The 17,025-nt window shown below is 28.6% G+C and overlaps 1 protein-coding gene across 7 annotated transcripts in view; it reads left to right on the forward strand.

Annotated features, from left to right (window-relative positions):
• The first annotated feature begins 1,384 nt into the window (after positions 1-1,384).
• The window catches only part of LOC105255816, a 33,019-nt gene continuing 17,378 nt past the window's right edge, over positions 1,385-17,025 (forward strand). For 3 of the 7 annotated variants that reach the window (XM_011265335.3, XM_011265380.3, XM_011265388.3), the window contains exon 1: positions 11,992-12,311. Coding sequence is in view for 1 of the 7 variants with exons in the window: in XM_025414799.1 (XP_025270584.1) it covers positions 3,826-3,907 (82 nt within the window). In the remaining 6 variants the exon portion in view is untranslated. Of the gene's footprint in view, positions 1,489-3,550; positions 3,908-11,991; positions 12,343-16,501; positions 16,896-17,025 lie in introns of those variants that run through there. The other 4 variants (XM_025414799.1, XM_025414797.1, XM_025414798.1 and 1 more) reach the window with 4 other exon arrangements.

Raw genomic sequence — 17,025 nt, forward strand, 5'->3', positions numbered from 1 at the left:
ACAACTCTCTATGCTATAATTGTTTTTCTTAAAATCTACGCAAATAAAAGATCGTAGTAACATTGCTAGCAAAGATCTGTCTATTTATGTACATTCCTTAATTCATCGCTCGTCTCCTATTGTCTGCCTATATACGTTTCGCATTCTACAATAACAAGCAACAAAATATCTTAAAAACACTTGGCGTCGCTTCAAATCAAATTGTGTTTATGGCAGAATTGCATTTCTCCATTGAGCATTTAATGCATCGAGAATATACATAAAACACTACTTTTTTGGCCATAACTCTTTCTTACTTAGATAAACTAATACTTTTATACTCAAACTTCAAAATAGCGTCTCAAAGTAATCTTAATACGATAAAATATATTATAATTATTATGATACTATTATTATAGTATCATAATAATTATAATATTAGCTTCTGTCTATAAAAATCAAAGGCTATTTTTCTAAATTCTATTTTAATATACAAAAATAATTCTTAAAGTTAGTAAAGGGTTATTAAAATTTTTGAAAATAATAAATTGACAGACTCACTTATATTACTTTACAATTTGAACCGCGGTTATATTGAAATATAACTCGAATTATATTCGAGACTGAATTATTATTTTTATCAAATAATTACTACTGTTCTATTAAGGGTCAAAAAATACCTTAAAGAAAATTTAATTCACGGTATTTTATGCTATCGTACCATTGTCGCCGGCTATATGATAAGATATCGTGACGAAAGTCATGGAATTACGCGAAATCGTTTGGTACCGGTCCGAAGCTACCGGGCTTTCTACCTCCGACTGCGGATACATTGCGACATAGAATAGGGGGGTGGTTCGTGTAGAGGTTCTCCCTCGCGGCTGCGGAGAAGAGGGCAGCGGACTAGGTACACGGCGGGGTAGTGGGTTAGTTGGGGTTCGGGGCTCGGAAAGAGGGGGACGTGATGCGCGGCGCGACGCACCGCTGCGGGCTAGAGACTAGAGTGAGACAGACCGATTTTCCACCCCGCAACCGCAGCATCCCCCTTCGCCCATTTACTCTCATCCTCACTCTCTCTCTCTCTCTCTGTTTATCTCTCTGCTTCCAAGTAGTAAGTACTTTCTCCTGTCTCAGTTCTTTGTTTCTCTTCCGGCTTTCCCCTCGCTTCTTTTCACATTTTACATTCGTTTTCGTCGCTTTCGCCTCTCCGTATTTTCTCCTTCTCTTTCTCCGTCTCTCTTTCTCTTTCTTCCTTTCTCTCCCTATCACACCTCCCTTTCTCCATTTCACCTCACTCGGTCCAGTACAGCGTTGGAGCGTGCACGGAGCGGTTCGCAGCGCGTCTAGGTGCACGTACGAGCACGCACGTCAGTCACGCGTGCACCGGTGTCGTTCGCAATTCGACACTCGACAATACATACGCGGAAACGGTTTTACGTTACGTTAGTGAGGAGAAAGCCTGCGACGGATTGAAAGGAAATCGTTGGATCGAACGACTGCATCCACGTGGTACACTTATAGATTAAATGCCAGAGCAAGAGAGGAGTACTCTCGCGGCAGCACGCGAACTTATCCGCTAGAACTGCGAAAATCTCCGAAATTCTAATCCTGTTTTTCGAGAAATTTTTTAAAGAACTCAAAAATCTTTGAAAAAAATCCTATTTAGAATACAGAAGTCAATTTAAGATTAATTCTTCTTCTCAATTCTCTCTCAAAATATCGGTCCGTTTTTAACTGAAAAATATAATTAAAAGGATCCTGATAGAAAAATTCTTCTGCAAAACACGGATATAATTCTATAGATTAATTTTGTTTCTCGAAATATTAATCTTTTTTTAAAAAATTTAGATATTTATACAATACCGATGAGCAAGATTGCAAGAGAAAAAGAATGCACGGATTATTTCAGTTTGATAGAAAACACAGAAATAAGATATTTTAAGTCTATTTTTGAATGAAATTTTCCTGATTTAACCACAAAATTAAATTTTCCGAATTCAAGAAGGCCAGAATATGAGAGATAAAATAATAAAATTCTGAAATAAGCGGACGCGTTGAATGTGCAATTGTAAATAAAATTCGGAATATGTAAAATACTGACAATATAAAATATTCGTAAAATATGTAGTGATATGTGTATGTGTGTACACATATTCATACACGTACATACACACATAAATACATATACTATCCATATTTCGAATTCTTTTTGTAACGTTTAATTTCAAATTTTGATTCTTACTTTTAAAATAATGTGCATATCACATTTATACTAATATATTGCAAATCACGATTAAATTAGTACCGACAAGAAAATCAAGTAATTGAGATAGATGAGTGTATTAATTTCAATTACAATGTCAGTATCAGTATAGGCGCATGAACTGTGCAATAAATTGTATGCAAAATATATCAATCTATATAAAATCTGTGATAAAAAAGCGAGCATGCTCGCAAGAACAATTAATATCAATGATATTTCATTTATCTGTAAATAACAAAAAAAAAGTTTAATTTTTAAGAAAAATTTTTCATTTTTTTATTTTTATAATTAACGACAGAAAATCTATATTTATATTTATTAATTACATTTGTTGTGAAATTGAATCTATTATCTTTTTGCGTAATCATATATGCAAACACACATACAAACACATAAAACTCAGCAATTTTTTTTAATAATAAAATAGTAATGTACTTTTGTGTGAAACTAACACGTAAGATAAGTCCTTCTTATCAGTTAAAGAAAATCTTTGTATAAAAATCGTCTCGAATCGAGCATTGTTCGTATATTACTATCTTGAAAACCACCAATTTCACGCAACAGCTTTTATAGCTTTTGAGTCAGCTCATCTGCTACATAGTAGATCCAATTTGTATTTTATTGTGAATTTATTCATTCTGTTTTATCCAATATTGCATTATAATTTATTAAATACTAATGAGAACATAACACATTTTATGTACTAAAAATATTTTAATAAAAAAATTAAATAAATTTGTGTAATGCTCCTACATATACATTATGAAAATCTAATTATTTCCGGAAAGAAAGTGGGACAAATAAATTTTCAATTAATTAATTAGTTTAATAAAATAATAGTTTATAATCTATTTTTCAAGAATTTAAAGAAATTAATTTTACAATTAAATTCAAATTAATTTTATCAAATTCTTAAGTTACTTCTACATTGGGTTCTGCGATTTAAGTGTGAGCCGGAATAATAATCTCTCAAATTAATTTAAATTTTTTAGAAAAATTGCAATATCTTGTCATTAAATTTAGTTCATCAGCGTGTACAATTTATTTTTTTATCATTATGAATTCGTAAGAAATTTTATTGCATATTTAGTTCTTTGTTTCTGAAAAAGTTATTGCAGCTTATACTTTAATTCAAATACGATTTCACTGTGTAGACATATTTAATAATTGTGTATTCCTCGCTTAAGCGAGATGTTATAGTCGTCTCGAACGGTACGCGACGAAAAAGAAAAGACGCGTAAACAACGCATCGCAGTCAATTATTTTAACGCTAATTAATCAACGACGTACACATTTGATTTTAAACAGACTAATTAAACTGCGGCTAATTGGCACCGAAACGGTGCCTTAATTCGTTGGTATAGCTCAATTGACCAATGTATGCGCCGCAAATACTCATCGCAAAATGCAGTCATACGTAACCACATCAGGATAAACATCCTTTCGTTTGTCGCCGGTGATAAGGAGCTTTCTAAAGTGCGCTTTAAAAGCCCGTGTGCCCGCAACCTTCGTTAACGATAATTCGCACAACCTTCCTGCTATTCTATGACAAACTTCTGCAGTACGTGACCAAATTCGCCACGATGACTAGTGGACAGAAGAACAAGTCCGTTGTACATCCTGAACAACGGTACAGCTATATGCCATGCCCATTATACGACACCGGTAAGTGCACCATAGGATCGATATATCACTTTATCTTTGATCTTTTCCTCTTTCTTTATCTCTTTTCCTCTTTCACTCTCTGACGCACTTTGAGCTAAAATAAATCTCTATACTCTGCATAATTCGGTATGATTATGTATTAGATGCTCAATTTTAGATGCATTCTATGAACAATTATGTACAGAATTTTAGAAACTTTTATAAGTTTTTTTTTTGAAATTATATAAAGAAATATTTTCATCATATAATTTGTTTATAAATTGTTTGGTTTTTAGTGAGATATCTATTTTTTTATGCTTATTATATTTTATATTTTTCTATCTCGAACTGTCTATGATCGATTTTTTACAATTAAGTGAATACGATAACTCACTTAATTAGATAGTGTAATCAATAACGATTAGCATTAATCTAAAGACAGGTGCTCGTGATCGATCTACGATATAGACCCCATGCGAGGCTCAATACAAGATGATTTGATATAGTTTAGAGTAAATTGAAAAATTAAATTTATAAAAATATTGCGCTCTAAAAAACGCATGTTAAGCGTGAATAAAAAGTAAATTTTATGTTGTTACATATGCATGTATATCGATCATTTATAAATTGTATTTATATAATATATTGTAGTATAACACATCAGAATATTAAATAGATTTAATTATATTAGATGTATCTGAAACAATGCGTTACGTGGAATGGAAATTAAACAATTATAAATTATTAAATAAATTATTGTATATCTCCTATGTAAAGAAGAATTACTTGTTTATATGTAAACAAAAAGAGCTATAAAAACGAACTTCTTCATGTTTACATCTCAATAATTTGTCATCAAATATGAAATTTTATATCGTGTTCTACAAAAGTTCATCCTAAGTTAAACATAAATCAAATTTATAAATCTTGTAAATCATAAATTTATAAATTTATAAATCATTAAAGAAAGAAGAATCTTAATTACTTTATCTATTATTATACAACATATTTTAAACTAATTTTAGACTAATAATGTATAGTATAACTAATATAGCGATGTTTTATAATAACTTTTGTTTAAGTATTCATTGCATAACTAAGAAAGCATAATCTAAGAAAGATCTTATTTTTTAATAATGTTTTATATAAAATTTGCGTATTTTATCTTTAATATGTCTGTATTTTATACATATATATAATATATAAAATTTGCTAAGAGAAATTTGAATCCAAATAGTACAAAGAATGATTTCGAAAATGTAAATTTCGATCAAATTCTATATAAACTTTTTTCGTGATAATCAAATTAGCTAAACAATAATATGCTTGGTTCTTCTTCACACGATAGAACTTTATAATTTAACTAAAATAGCACTTTAGTATTTCACACATTTTTCTCATGCAATAAAATTTATAGTTTATCGCAGAATAAAACGCGCTAACCAGTCTCATGTGCTCTTAGATTAATTGTACTTTCTGTTTGCTGCACTATACTGTATGTAACGAAATAGGCAATAAACTTAATCTTTGCTATAATTATTTACTCATTACCTATTATAATTAAAAAAATAAAGTTTAATCCATCTACCTAATTCAAAGTAAGTCGAAACTGATTTTATTTAATTTTCATGAATAAATATTATAATTTATTTTTAGTGATAAAAAAATTTTTTATATATATTCGTAAATATATATTTAAATAAATGTTCAATTTTATTTAATTTTATCGAAGAAAAAATAATAATTTCAAGAAATCTAAAAAAAAAACAAAGTTTCTCATTAAGCCGCTATAATTATATCAATAATTTTAATTATTATGTTATACATAATACATTATATAATATTATTGATACTTTATATAATATTATTTATCTTACTATATCTTTTTTACTTATATGTATTCATATACAATTTAACTAACAAAACATGATAGATAAATAATCATAACTTGTTGTTAACGTTACAGATCGTTAATTGGAAATAAAGTGTATTATTTTATATCATTCTCTCTTTCTCTCTCTCTCTCTCTCTCTATATATATATATATATATATATATATATATATAAAACTTTTAATTCCTTCAAAACCTCAAAACTATTTGTGCTAGAATGATGTACGTTATTTACAAATTATGCTGCGGTGAATAGCATAAAATTTGAAACAAGAATGTGCTCTGCCACAAAATGAAAGTTCGGGAGACAGGCATAATTGTCTCCGTAAATAATGCCCCGTGATCCTCTAGAGCTTTTTGTGCGCGAATAAATTATCGTATCTCGCCAGGTGTTAGTCTTAAATATACATATATGCATGAATTTCGCAAATGGACCTCAACTTGTTTTATCAATCCTTGTGATACGTGAATGAAAAACTTCAGCTAAATGAAATAAATAAAATGTAATTAACATGTTCGCGATACCATAACAATAATTATTATAATAATTAATATTAACTTAATCGTATTTTTAATTATTCTTCTACATTTTAGTAATATCAATTGATATCAGAATATGTATTATGTATGTGACATAAGCTTTAAATTAAATGCTATTCTTTTTTCTTATGTGTGAAAATTTATTAAAAAATATCTCTCTGGATATTTTAAATACCTCTCTGAAAATTTATTAAAAAATACCTCTCTGGATATTTTTATTATATTATTTTCATAAAACAATATTTAATGGTTTTCCTATTAAACAAGTGAAGCATTAATATTTACCATTTATCATGCATTTATTAACCAAATTTTGAATTCATGAATTTAAGATCGAGATCTGCAGTAAAACTGATGAGATTCACAAAATTCAAAATACACTATCTCTAGAGCACGTTTTCTCTAGAGTACATTTTTGATATATTTCCCAAGATCTGACGTTCATATATGTATTTATACTATGTTATCGTTGCAGTCTGGCCGTGTATGATCGCTTCCTGATCCGCTGCATATTAGATTGCTACATTTATTCATATTTTAACTGTATAATGTATCACTAAGAAAATATTTAAATAAATTTTCAATGCTTTATTTAATAAGAGAAAACAATTTTATATCATTATTAATTAAATATAAAAAATTATAAAAAATCTATAGAGAAATTTGCCAACTTTGAACTTAAACACCTAATCCACTTGAAAGATATTTTGCTCTTTAATAAATATAATAACTTCAGTTTTTTTTTCGATTTTTCTCGACTATGATTTGAATCTATCATTTAATATTGAGTAGTAATTTAATATGTATGGAAAAAGCAAAAGAATATTATTAACAATTATTTTTTTAAATTTATTTTCTCCAAATAATGTAATTTTATAAAAATTTATTTTTTAATTGTTGATTTTTTTCATCATTTAACATTTTTATTGCCACTGAATAAATTACATGTAATTATCACAAATTCACTTGATTTGATCTAAAATTCATAAACTCGAAATTTAATTAGTAAATAAAATGTGATAAACGTTAACATTTCATCAATACACTTTTTTTATAATTTGTCTTTGATAATTTTTCTTTCTTTTTCATTGGAGGATTATTTTTGTTTTGTAACATTATGATATTGATACTTTGCATGTAATTTAATATATATTTCTTTATATTTCAATTTATATATATTTTCTAATAAAGATAAAGTATTATAATTTTTAAATAAAGATAAAGTATAATAAATTTATACACTATGAAACTTTTTACATTTAATTTATCACATAGAACTAATTTTTAAATAAAAAAATAATTTGGCAATTAAACAATCAAAAAAATAAAAGATTTATTGACTTATTTTGATGAACAAATAAGCTAGAATTGACAAAAATAAAATATAATTATAGTGCAATATTGCGTATTAATCGCGATAAATTCGTTTGAAGGCCACAATATAGAATTTAAATGCGTACCTCACATTAATGCGCGCGATTTTTCAACATAATATTTTGACATAGAATGGGATGATGAATTTGGAATTGATCATAAATCTAATCGCGTGAGACGAAAAATATATAATCAAGACTACTTTAAACATAGAATAGGTCGATTATACAAAGTAACATTTAACCTTTGTCCTATAACCTTTTAGTTTGTACTATTGTTAATTTTAAAATGTATATTTACTCTATAAAAATATGTAGAATTTAAAATGCAAAGATAAGTGATAAATAAATTTATTTTGTTAAATTGATTATTAATTTGTTAAATTGATTTGTATTAATAATTAATACAATTTCCGTTTTTTTAAGAACAACTAATCTATATAGTATATAAAGAAAATAAAAATTCTTTAATTAAATGTTTATACTTTTAATTTTTAAATGCAAATAAGATATATTAAATTTAATATATATATACATATATATTTTAAATGTGTCTTATTTTCATTTAAAATGATAAATATATGATTAAAGAATTTTTATTTTATTTTCTGACTTTTATTTGAAATGTACTCGTATATAGAGAACATATTGAGAACATCGATATTGTATTCAATATAGCTATTGTGTACATGAAATATAGTATATTCTTTCATGATACTGAGAAGTTCGATAAAATTAAATTTTCGCAAAAAAGCTAAATTGATTCAGAAATTATTTATGACTACATTTCTCCAATAAATACTCAGAAAACAGACTAGATAGAGTGCCAAACACGTCACAGGTGGTTTTACGATAAACGAATATGAGTGAGAAATATGATGGCAGTAAAGTATTTAATTCTATTTAATTGAATTAATTAACAAATGTAGTACTTGAATCTCGTTATCTTTGCCAAATCTATTTTTGAGGATGATATGTGAGAAGAAATATGCAACACTTTTCTGCTTTTCTAAATTCAATATTAAAAAATTGTTAATTATATAATTTTCTCATATAAATGATACTCATCATTATTCTTTTAAAAATCAATAATACAGTTAAATAATGAATTTGATTTATTATTGCTTTTTCGCGAAGTCATTAATTAAACCAGTCAATATAACTTTTAAACATTTAGAAATTATGTAAACAATATGAAAAAGCGAGACATTTTATTTAAAATAATATCTACTACAAATCAATAATACAGTTAAATAATGAATTTGATTTATTATTGCTTTTTCGCGAAGTCATTAATTAAACCAATCAATATAACTTTTAAACATTTAGAAATTATATAAACAATATGAAAAAGCGAGACATTTTATTTAAAACAATATCTACTAAATTCTCTAAAAAAAAAATGTACTATACTGTACACAAATATGACAAATATAGTATAAATATAAATCACAATCAAATATAAATTGTTCGCGGAACGCACGCAAACTGCAACTTAATCGATGTTATGTTTGTAATTCTAAATATGTCATAATCTGAGAAACGAGCATGCACACAATCATTTTTTGAATTTACTTTCCGATTTACAGACCTTTTGTCATCGCTTATAGAGATATATTAGAAAAAATCTGCATTATGCAAATTTGTGAGGAATATGCGAGCACTTTTGCGATCGTCATTCAACTGTCAATCATAAAAATGTTTGTAAGTCATAATATCCATCAATGTAATATTCCTCGCATATTTGCACAATGCAAAAACCTTTTCCAATATATCTCCACAGTCGATACACATTTCTCTATTAAGAGTATTTATTAAAAAATGTGCTTGTACATTTTTTATTTACTTTATATATTATTTTAAAGAATTGCTTCAAAAAATTCTATATCAAAAGAAATCAATTGTAAGCCATGTGAGAATACAATACAGAGACCTTAGCACATTTTTGGAGTATTTCGTATAAATTTGAGTACATAACATATATGAAGAAGGTGTCTCACACACACATGTATACAAAATGCTTCGTGAAATATCCAAATGGAATTGCCTGACTCGAGCAAACCCTTCGATCGAGACCGATCGATCTTTCATTTCGTTATGATTATTAATAATATAAATATCAGAAGAATTTTTTGTCTCCATACCTATATGTTTACCATACATATGTTCGGAAAAATATTGAAGAATTATATTGTAAACTGGCTTAGCTAGCTCGAAATACTAGATCAATAATTTTCAAATGTCGTCTGACAAGTTTCTGCCAGCATAAGCCGTCTGTCACGCTGAACACCTTGAGATATTCATAGTCCTGCCATATTATCGTCGCGCTATTAATACTTGCGACAACTTTAGTTTCCAAACGTATGCCAAGAATAAATCGACGTCGTGCCGTGTAAATATAAAGCTAGTTTTTGTCTCCCCAGAAGACTTCGATTTCAGGAGTGACCGTGAAGCCCAGAAGTTAAATCGATTGGAAACTGCCGATCTGCCTAAAAATTCGGACCTATTTATGTTTATTAATTTAATGCCTCTACAAAAGTAGCATTGTCTCGGCTCTCGCGTATCGATTTGTGTGTGTCTTTTAAGAGCAACACAAGTAGGCTCAAGGAAATAAATAAAGCAATAAAGGAACGCGACAAAAATGCTACTAATTGAAAGAGATAAATCGAAGTACTTTTAGCTGCACACATCCAGGAACAGCTCGTTTTATTAAGGTAGAAGGCGTGCCAATTCTTGGCTAACTAAAGCATAAATCTTTTGAAGTGCAACAATCTCGGTTGGATATGGTGAGCGTTTTCCACTTTTGTTCCTCTCTCTTTTTCTTTCTTTCAACATGCATGTCGTGTTGAGTAGTAACTATTGACCCGTGAAAGACAAATTTTCTCGGAGAAAAAAGTTACCTTGTGTCTGTCAGCGGCGAACATGTGATTCTTGGCAGGCAGAATTTCGGATGATGTCAGAAAACTACCAATTTTGAAAAATAGATAACTTCGCCGCCAAACTCATGATCAAAATTGGCTCTCGTTTTGATGTTACATTTATCGATAAGTATATAATGTAAAAAAAATATTTATCATTGAAAGCGCTTAGCGTGTTCTTAATTTAATCAAATTTATATAGTTAACTAAAAATAATAATTATATATTGTGATATGTCAACAATCAGATAACTTATATATAATTATGCTATAAATACAATTTAATTAATTAAATATTTATATGTAATAAAATAAATAAAATATTTTAATTATCATTCCAATTATGTAATTACTTTTATTATATTGTTTTCGAGTAATAACATTCTGTGATTATTTCTTTTCCGTACCTCTAGTAAAATAAGTAGCACAAGTGTCTTTATTAACGCGACATATTACATACATACATACATACATACATATATATATGTTTCTGCTTCTTTTCATATCTGTATTTTTTAACTTTCACGAAGAAACGATCTATGTGTTTTGTATTCCATGAACATTATTTTTATTTGCTTTACTTACAAAAATTAGAATCTTAGAATTTAAACAATAAAAGTCATTAAATAGTTCTAAAATATGTAGGAAAATACATTTTTTTCTCATTTTGATTTTCAATTTGGTGTGTGATTCCTTTTTTCTTTCTGAAATGTTATGACAGTTGTAATATAAAAATTGCGACTTCTCAGATAATTAATACAGCATTCATATAAAATGTCATACTTTCAAAATAAACGCTATTTTGACAAAGATATTTAGAATAAATAGCTTTTACGAAAAATATAGTCAGTTTTTTAATAAATATGTGATCGCCTCATATCTCTTTGACTTGTCAATCTTATACAAACTAGCATTTCAAATTTAGAAATGCTGCAACATTTCCTCATCATAGAATATTTCTTTCAGTAATCAAATACATAGCGAATATTTCTTTCAGTAATCGAATACATCATACTCTATAATATTCACATTATTATGATTAAAATACGGCTGATAAAAATTAATTTTTCAATTTAACTGCGAGCGTTCGAAAGATTCTACCTACGCCAGAACGCTTCTAAAATAGATATTATCATCGCTGACGATGCCTGCCAAATATAACATATAATGACACCTAATATAACAACCACTGCTCCAACAAAATGACATTTATCGAAACTGCGAGATGGCGGGATGGCAATTATTTCGCGTAAATTAGGCAGACGTCGCATAGCGTGACTCCCACGTGTCTTCGTATATCTAATCTCAACACGTCGCAGGGAGCTGCGGTTTCTCGACGGCCCTGGGAAACGTCGCGATGCCTCGTGCATGCCTCAGTGCGAAGGTGTCGTTCGCCAGGAGTGCGCCGCGTCTCTACGCTCGCTCCGTCCTTCTCCATCTCTCATTCTTTCTCCATTTCTCTCCTTCTTATTCGCGCACCATGCCGCGATCTTTCAAAGTATCGCGAAAGAACGCGCTCTCACTCGAGTGAACGCCGCGAATGCGTGCGTCTCCAGGACCGTATTCACTCTCGACCGAGGTACCACGCGCCGTTGAGCTGGCATCGCGTGGCATCGCATGTCTGGATCAAGCGAGCCGAGACAAGCAGAGATAATAACCTTCGTGGAGGGACCTTGACGTCGCGGCACACATCGCGTTATACAGTGAATATTTCAATCACCATCGATCTATCACGTGTGTAACACGTGTGTGTCTCATGAGTGTCTGTACTCTTCTCTCTCCGATCCTATCGTGTACACGTTATATTCGTAGTAAAAATCTCCCTTCCATCCCACGCGCGGTTACATATCAGGCTACCATTATACGCGCTGTCATTCTGTCAGCCATAAAAAAATATTTCCTTCGCGATAATATACGCGTGTTCGTCTCGCGAGTGTAAATATTTCAAGCGTTATCGATCTACTACGCGAAACGCGGATTTTATGAGTACTGGCGCGATACCGATCATCTTCATTCTCTTGATAGTTTGACGATTGATCGAATTTTTCGCGCGAGATTAATTTGCCCAAATGTTAATAAGATACTACAAGATTACTTAAATTGTTTTTTCTTCGCACACGATGCTACTTTGTTGAATCGCAAAAATAAGCTATCTTACTATCGAGCCAAATATTTGCCGGAATTTTAAATTAAATTTATGCACAAAAAAATCATTCGTCTTACGTTACATTCCATAAGATGAATATTACGTTGAGAATGAAGTTCATTTGCATCACCCGTTATCTCAAAGATGCCGAATCCGAAACTTGCCGACAATCGCGTGTGTAGTGTGAATATTACAATACAAGATCGATCGGTTCCACGGACACGTGTTATTCATAAATGCCTCTGTCTATCGTGACTTTGACGTTATTTTTCCTCGCCTGCCTCGGATGAATAGAATAAACGCGGAATTCAATGCCGTTGAATATCTGATACGAATAATACCGTTTGTGCTTTTACATGATGAATCAAATTATGTAAAATTATATGAAATTATGTAAAATTATATACAGAATTTATGCTCTTTCATGTATATAAGGACGCTACAGTCAACAACGTTGCAAATAGATAAGAGTCTTTAACAATTGTCATTTTCTTTTACTTCGTACTTTATCCTTGCAATGCGGTTGTGCACTTACGCCAATCGAGCTACTCGTGAATATTTCAATATAATATCGATCTACAGAACGAGAAGCAGACATTCCAACATACTTTCACATCAGTAATTTTTCAATGTTTTTTTTTATGTCTATAATAACCGTGATTTAAGCCTATATGATATATTTTGAGAATTTTTTATCATAAAAATGTTCAACAAATTAAAGTAACGCATATTTTTATTAATTTTTATCATAATTTTTACAATTATAATTTAGTATATTTTATAAAAAATATTAAAAAATGTATAGATTTTTTAAAATATTTTTTACAGATATTTAAAAAATTTATAAATTTTTACGAGCTGAAGAGTAATGTATTATATTTATATTTAGAGTAATGTAAGAGTAATATATTTATATTTATATTTGTATGAACTCTCTCTATTTTCAAGTAATATTTTTCATTCGTAGAATCGAACATATCGTAAAAACATATGTTTAAACTTTCTTATTTGAATATTTCAAAACGATATGAATCAACTATAAATCATTCACTCATCATTCCCATCCATCTCCCGCTTTTGTGTTCGTCATGTAATAATGCATTTAATTATCACTGTCTCTGAGTCTTCATGCTGTGAAAAATATTTCTAGATCTTCTGATCGTACTCTATGTACTATACAATTGTAACTTGATCAACCGTGAATTTTGTGTCGTCGCTTATAATGGCATTCCGACAGCGGTGATAGACGATCGTTTCTCGTCCTTGTCCTTATATACTTGCATATCACGGAGTAGTATAGTTACTCACTTGCTTTACTCGTGTAAAACTCCAAAATTTGCATAAAGTTTAAACGATTGTTTTCTCTAATAGCAGCCATTTGTAATCGACTAGGTTAGTGTAACGATCGGAATTTTGCGAAGAAATTGCACGCAAAATTAGTTTCAAAAATGTGTTTCTTTTCGACAAGACAAAAAATTAATATCATGTCAGACTATTCATTTTGTGTGTATGTGTGTACTACGTTAAATAGAAAAAAATAACGATGAATCATAATAATCGATCGGGATTGCCTTATAATTTCAATCAAAATACGTCTATCAAAGCAACAGATCGATAAAATTGACATTTATTGAATAAAATAGCAAAAATGAAATAGTTTTAGCTTAACATTTTTAGTGTATAGGTCATTACAAGTCGTCCAAACAAATCCTTCATCTAGTCCCTGGCACTAGAGGCCAGGTAGAAAGAATTTATTTTCACGATCCGATAGTAGGCCGTATATTACTAGCTTAATAATTTAACATTAAGAATAATAAATAAAAATTAAAAAGTAATTTTTAGATTATAGTCCAAAATTTGAATGTCAAATCTTTTGAAATATTTCTTGAATAGTTATAGTTAGAATGTTATTAATATGTTTAATGTTTAAAATATATACTTAGAATGTGATTAACATGTTTGATGTTTAAAATTTAATTCGTTAAACATAATATGATTATAGAATTATTGCATATATAAAAATAATTCTAAATAATTTTATACGTAATCATTATGACTACTATTTTTATACATAGTATTATGAAACTGCACACATTGCTTTAGTATAAATCCGGACATAATATTAATCTCAACACTTGTGTTCTACTGCCAGGAAAAGTTGAATTTTCTCCGCGGTACGTGACTCGATAGCAGAGTAAATTCGGATTTCGTTTAAAAGTCAATGGGATAAATTCCCGTAGTTTATTGCTACAGTATTGCAGCATTCAGACAATTTGTTTCTCTCGCACGTAATTACTAATTAAAATTCTTAGATGATCGATTTTCTCGCTTCAGATTACTTTTATTTATTTTAAACAAGCGAAATAAATTATTTTTATATAAATTGTTTATATTACATTTTGCTATTATACATTTAATCTTAGAATATGAAAAATAAATAACTCATATGTAATTTTTTTATATCATTATATAAAATATATGAAACTAATAAATATATAAGTATATATAAGTATATGAGTATATATAAGTATATAAGTATTGATATTTTTATATAATATATTTTAATGTTTTATATATTATTTTTGTGAATTGTTTTAATATATTAAAATTAAATAAAAATCGAAGTATAACATATACACACACAAATAATACTTGATAAAATTAGAAAATCTTTATTTTATTTAAATCTTTATTATTTAAATGCTCTAACATTTTTTTAAAAATATATGCATTAGTTTAATACAATATATTGTACAAAAACTTATAAACAGAGAAAACGATGTAGCCTTGTTTTAAGTCCAGTAACTAATATAAACTCACGGTCACGTACCTTGCTAGCTATAGATCTAATAAAATAGTAAAAGACATTTACCTCATTAACTGATTTGCATCGTTATCATACAAATTAAATCAAACACGTATTTAAAATAAAATATGACTTGCAAGTTTTATTTCATTTTAAATAATTTGGAATAATTAAATTAGCATTAGAATATTGAAATTGTAAAATTTATTTACAAAACATTATTAGAGATACTATCATTCACATATATATTAAAAATTTTGAACAGACTATTCGAAAAAAATTACAAAAATATCATCGCAACAAGATTTGTTAAACAAGAAATCGCTTCAGATATTATAACATTTTTTTAAAATAATACTGCATAGTTTTATATATTGTTAATATTAGTTTAAAAATTACGGTTAAATAGTATATATATTCTAAGATTATAAGAAATTTTATTAGAGGCGACTTCAATAGAGAAAATCTTGGCAATGTAGCCAATTTGTTCCAAAAATAATTCCAAGATTTCGAGTCAGTATAAATTACATTCTTTATCATTATCGAATAAAACGTGCAGCATTAAAATAAATTAAATAAATTTCTTGTTTTCACGCACCTATATCTGCGCCGTATGCTACTGGCAGAGCAGTCTGCTTTAGATCAATCGAGAGACTATTAAAGCTCGTGCCGTTTCTACAACGAGACAGTTCACCACGAAGTGGCAAACGTTAGTCGACATACGCGTTATTTGTGTCTCTTTTAATCTAATATCACGAACTCTCTGCATTAATTTGCAATTTAAATTTCTTACTTTTAAATTTAATTTTTAAAATTAAAAGTGAAATTATAAAGAATATCAAATGACTTTAAATCCTAATAAATTTAAATATAAAATATATAAATTACTGAATAGCGCATAAACATTTTTTAATATGAATAGATAATCTAATGTTAAATATTTAAAATATTTTATCCAGTAAATCTGATCGCAAAAGATTAATAGCTCGAGCTGCGGAATCGCTATCGTTTTGTATCAAATTAACAAAACATTGAAACAGTCTAATTACACACGATCTGGGACGTTAAAATTATTGTTTAAGTTATCGTCAATGACTTCGATTTAACACATATACTTTCCGCTATTATTCCATCAAGTATATTGAATTATAAAACTTGTACTTGATAAGAAAATTGAAAATGGAATCGCAATGATGTTAACGGATTAATTTGATATTTATTGCGTGAATCAGCGTGTTTCAATTTTCTCGATCTTTACTGTTTTTCGATTGTGTGATTTGTATTTCTTACATGCCACAGTGATACTTGTTTGAAAGCTGGAGGAACTAATGTGAGGTCTATTATAAACGTGATCTATAACATTATTTATTTAATCTTTTTAGCTTGGAATTGTACATTTTGTTTATTTTGCATTATATATATGTCAACTGTATGAAAGTATCTCAAATTCATGTTATTGTTAGTA

Source organism: Camponotus floridanus, unplaced genomic scaffold (assembly GCF_003227725.1).
Source record: "Camponotus floridanus strain SB8 unplaced genomic scaffold, Cflo_v7.5 scaffold9, whole genome shotgun sequence".
Classification (NCBI taxonomy): domain Eukaryota; kingdom Metazoa; phylum Arthropoda; class Insecta; order Hymenoptera; family Formicidae; genus Camponotus; species Camponotus floridanus.